The following is a 3,704-nucleotide window of genomic DNA, read 5'->3' as shown; positions in this document are numbered from 1 at the left end:
AAATCCTCTTGATTTCTATTTCTTGATACTTGGATTTTTTAAAAATTTTCATGAACACAATAAGCTAAAATGTTATATTATTGGAAATAGGTCGGCTACCTTAATTCTTTAGTCCATATACAAACACTTTTTTTAATATTTCTAAGTTGTGAACTTGTGAGAGGGAGGTGATGCAAGGCGTGTGGGGCTGCGGAAAAGAAGCCTCGATAAATAGCGAGAATTCTGATGCCAAAAGCGCCGCGACGGCGTGTGGCGATGCGTTTCCACAAGCTGGGGATGATGCGGGAGGAGTGCGTCGTCAGCGTTCGTCACTCTAGATAGCATTGCGAGCTTGGTCCATCAGGTTTCTTCAACGGTGCCGCGTGTGTGCGTGTGCGTGTAGGACTCTCGCTAGAATCTCATGGCGATATCCTCCGCAATTGCACGCTGCGATCTTGGAAGCCGAAGTGTCGCATCTCCGGCCTCTAGCACCAAGGCTGCAGTGTTTGATTCTTATGCGCCCCGGTGCATTGTGAGATGTATGGGCTGTTAGCTTGATTTCTTCTCTGCAATATGGTGACTGTTGAGTGTGGTGGTGACGATATCAAAGTGTGAGGTCGTAGGAGCTGCAATGTAGTGGCAATGTCGGTTTGAATGTTTTCAGCTTTTACCTGTCTGGAAGCTTTGGATGCTTTTCCAGAGTGCAGAGTTTGAGGCGTTGGTTGCAGTGGAATGCGCAATCGTGTCTTAGAGTGGGATTTGTGGCGCAGGTTGTTCTTCTGAGAGGGGATTAGGTGACAACAAGCAGGTGACAACCACCTCCGAGCCGTCCCGATTGGAAATTGTATCTTGTGATTCGAGCAATGAGACTCGGCTTCTGAGCGTCGCTCCTCTCTTGGCGCTCGCCGCGCTGCCTGGCGGTATGTTCCCTTTCCTGCATTGCTCATTTTCATTCAGCTGTTATTACTGATCATTGGATAGTGAGGGAGTCGTTTCACTCCGACCTAATGAAAGATTGAGCCGTCTCTGACAACAACTCTTACACACTTGTACATGTGCAGCCGGCGTCGTTACGGAGCTGTTCGAGCCATTCGGAGAGCTTGTCAGAAACTGGAACTTGCCAGAATGGATAGTACATTGGGGTCACCCAGCGAACATGGTAAGTGTACTTCCGAGAGCTTTCCCACGTAACAGTGTTTAGTTGGGCCCGTTAATCTTAGGAGCGGCAAGGATATTCTCACAGACGCTTGAGTGAACGCTTTGTGCAGGCGGTGGTGTTGTTCGCTATGGGTGGCTACGGCTCCTACCTGGGTTGGCAAATCCGTCTCAGCTCCAATGGGACAGTGAAGGCTGCCGCCAAAGACCTTCACCCTAAGATCCTCGGTGGCATGTTCTTCTTCTTCTCCGCCGGCGCAGTTGGAGGCATCACATCGCTCGTCACATCCGGCAAACCAATTTTTGAGAGGTACGGTGATCGAACCTGTCTGACATCGTACTCGATTCCCAACAGTAGTAACGCCAATTCTTCACTTCTGTGGGTCCTGTAACTGCAAACAACTGAAAGAGCCCAACACTTCCTCTTCTCACCAAACCTGACCACGAATCAGAAACTTAGGGAAATCGTGTGCGCTCTGCGAAGCCCTAATCGCAAATCCTCTAGCAATGCATCTTTATCTTGAAATTTTCATCCCGCCGTGCCATGCTCACCTCACGGTATTGTGTGGCAGTCCCCATGCCGTAACAGGTTTTTTGGGCCTTGCCCTTCTCAGCGTGCAAACAGCCGTCTCCACCCAATTTCAGGTATCGTTTTCAACATCCATTCTCTCACAAAATCACCTCCAAGCATATTCCTCCGCCCTCCCTCTCCCGATCTGGTCTCTGACTGAGCATCAACTCTTGCAGGCGAATCCGGATTTGCGAAACGTGCATGCCATTCTCGGCACAGGAATCATGGCTTTGTTCCTCCTCCACGCAGTGTTTGGGCTTCAGCTGGGGCTCAGTTAGCAACTGTAACGAAAGAATTTGCTTCAGTTTCTTAATGTGACTACCATTCAAACGAAAAATCCATGTAATTCTCTAGCGTCGGTGGGAGTACTCTGCTGCATCGGACAACAATTATTCCCCTAAAATTCTGAGAATGCTTTAAGTAACCACTTGTGGGTTTCCGCTTCAAGCACCCAAGGCTTCTACAAGTTCTGCTTCCTTTTTCGTATGTCTGGATGCTTTTTTACACATGATATATCCAAAGCCCTTAAACGTTACCTTCCAGCTTTCAGTGAAGAACAAATATCTTTAGGGGAGGATTTATTTGAAGTTTTTCACTTCGAAAATGGAATAATCTCATTAATCCTAATCCTCAAGTAAAATGGGTAATGTTCATGCAACTGTTTTAGATTTGTCTGAAATTACAGCATGTGCAAATTGCAATTACACTGATTACTTGACCATTCCCATTTACATCATCAAAAAGTAATATATATATATATATATATATATATATATATCCTGCTACATAATTAACCTATTTATATCTAATTTCATAACATATAAATCTTCTATACATTATTATTGTTTAAATTTATACTCAATAACCACCATATATAGGTTTTATATAAATCTTCTAGACAACTTTGAGATGATCACAGTAAACTACTTGATTATTGTTGCAACTTTAAAAACCCATTGATAATAGAATAAAGATCCTTCTATGCCTCATTACCCCTTGACATTTTGGATATAATTAGAAATAAAGGATAAATATAACCAACCACAATCTTGAACACATATAAATCTTGTAACTTAAAGGATACAGGTGAAGAAGATTGAAGGATTAAAAGCTTTTGTTCAAGCACAACTTATTCTTCTGAATATCCTAAAATTTACAAACTTTTTAATAAATTTTAAAAGGTTTAAAGCTTCTCTTCCCAAATTATGTGTATACATGAAGACAACAACTTTTAGACAAACTATTAGACATCCTCCATAAGCAAGGCCATCTAATAGAAGTGGATTACATGAGTAAAATAAAAATATCAAATATTATTGTAAAATTAATCAATAAAAGAATAAAATAGATTATTATTTATGTCTTTTTATTAAGAAATAATAAGTTCAAAGTCTTAATATCACTGCAACCTAATAATAATAAAAGATGTTGTACAATTGCATACAATGAAGGAATTTAGCAACTACACAAGGCATTTCAATCTATGCTTTTGTTTCTCCAATTCTACTAGAGGGTGTAAGGAAGGGTGCAAGTGTAACAAATGCTTATATTACTTAAATAAATAAAAGTCAACAGAAGTATTTAGAAATATATTTAGTAAAAATTGTCTTTTTAAAAATAATCAAGGAAGTTTTTGATATGCAAATTAGATATTATTACTCACAGATTTGTCATATGGCAATTAAAACTTTATTTATAAGTTTTTTATACTTATAAAGTTGAATTAGAAGCAACCTATAACTTGATATTTAGGCCACAAGCCTAAAGGTTCCTAAGAAGCTTCTATAAGTCCTTTTCGGTGATAATTGAGACTCTCCTTTGCATAGATTTTATGTGATCAATAATAAATAAAAATTATTGGACAAAATTGCTCAAAGAATTGTTACATTACTTCATAATGAATTGTCACTGCTACTTAAGAAATGGTTGCAATATTTCATAAGAATAAAAATAGGGAGTTGCTAAAGCCACAATCCAATTTTGTCAATGATACTCTCCT

General features: G+C 40.0%; 1 protein-coding gene across 1 annotated transcript; it reads left to right on the top strand.

Annotated features, from left to right (window-relative positions):
- The first annotated feature begins 364 nt into the window (after positions 1 to 364).
- On the top strand, positions 365 to 2,171 carry LOC112295988 (uncharacterized). Its single transcript, XM_024548056.3, has 6 exons — positions 365 to 518; positions 750 to 899; positions 1,041 to 1,138; positions 1,248 to 1,444; positions 1,707 to 1,779; positions 1,882 to 2,171. The coding sequence occupies exons 1-6, from the start codon at positions 401 to 403 to the stop codon at positions 1,981 to 1,983; spliced, it is 738 nt and encodes a 245-aa protein (XP_024403824.1). The 5' UTR covers positions 365 to 400; the 3' UTR covers positions 1,984 to 2,171.
- The last annotated feature ends 1,533 nt before the right edge of the window (positions 2,172 to 3,704 follow it).

Source organism: Physcomitrium patens, chromosome 2 (genome assembly GCF_059467195.1).
Source record: "Physcomitrium patens ecotype Gransden chromosome 2, ASM5946719v1, whole genome shotgun sequence".
Lineage (NCBI taxonomy): Eukaryota > Viridiplantae > Streptophyta > Bryopsida > Funariales > Funariaceae > Physcomitrium > Physcomitrium patens.
Note: the sequence above shows the minus strand (reverse complement) of the source record. Positions and strands in the feature narration are given on the sequence as shown.

What these genes read in the sequence shown, in the direction of transcription:
- LOC112295988 (XM_024548056.3), top strand. Translation starts at nt 401, where the DNA reads ATGGCGATATCCTCCGCAATTGCACGCTGCGATCTTGGAAGCCGAAGT. An exon ending in GGGGTCACCCAGCGAACATG is followed by an intron (nt 1,139 to 1,247) that starts GTAAGTGTACTT and finishes CGCTTTGTGCAG; the next exon opens with GCGGTGGTGTTGTTCGCTAT. An exon ending in CCGTCTCCACCCAATTTCAG is followed by an intron (nt 1,780 to 1,881) that starts GTATCGTTTTCA and finishes CAACTCTTGCAG; the next exon opens with GCGAATCCGGATTTGCGAAA.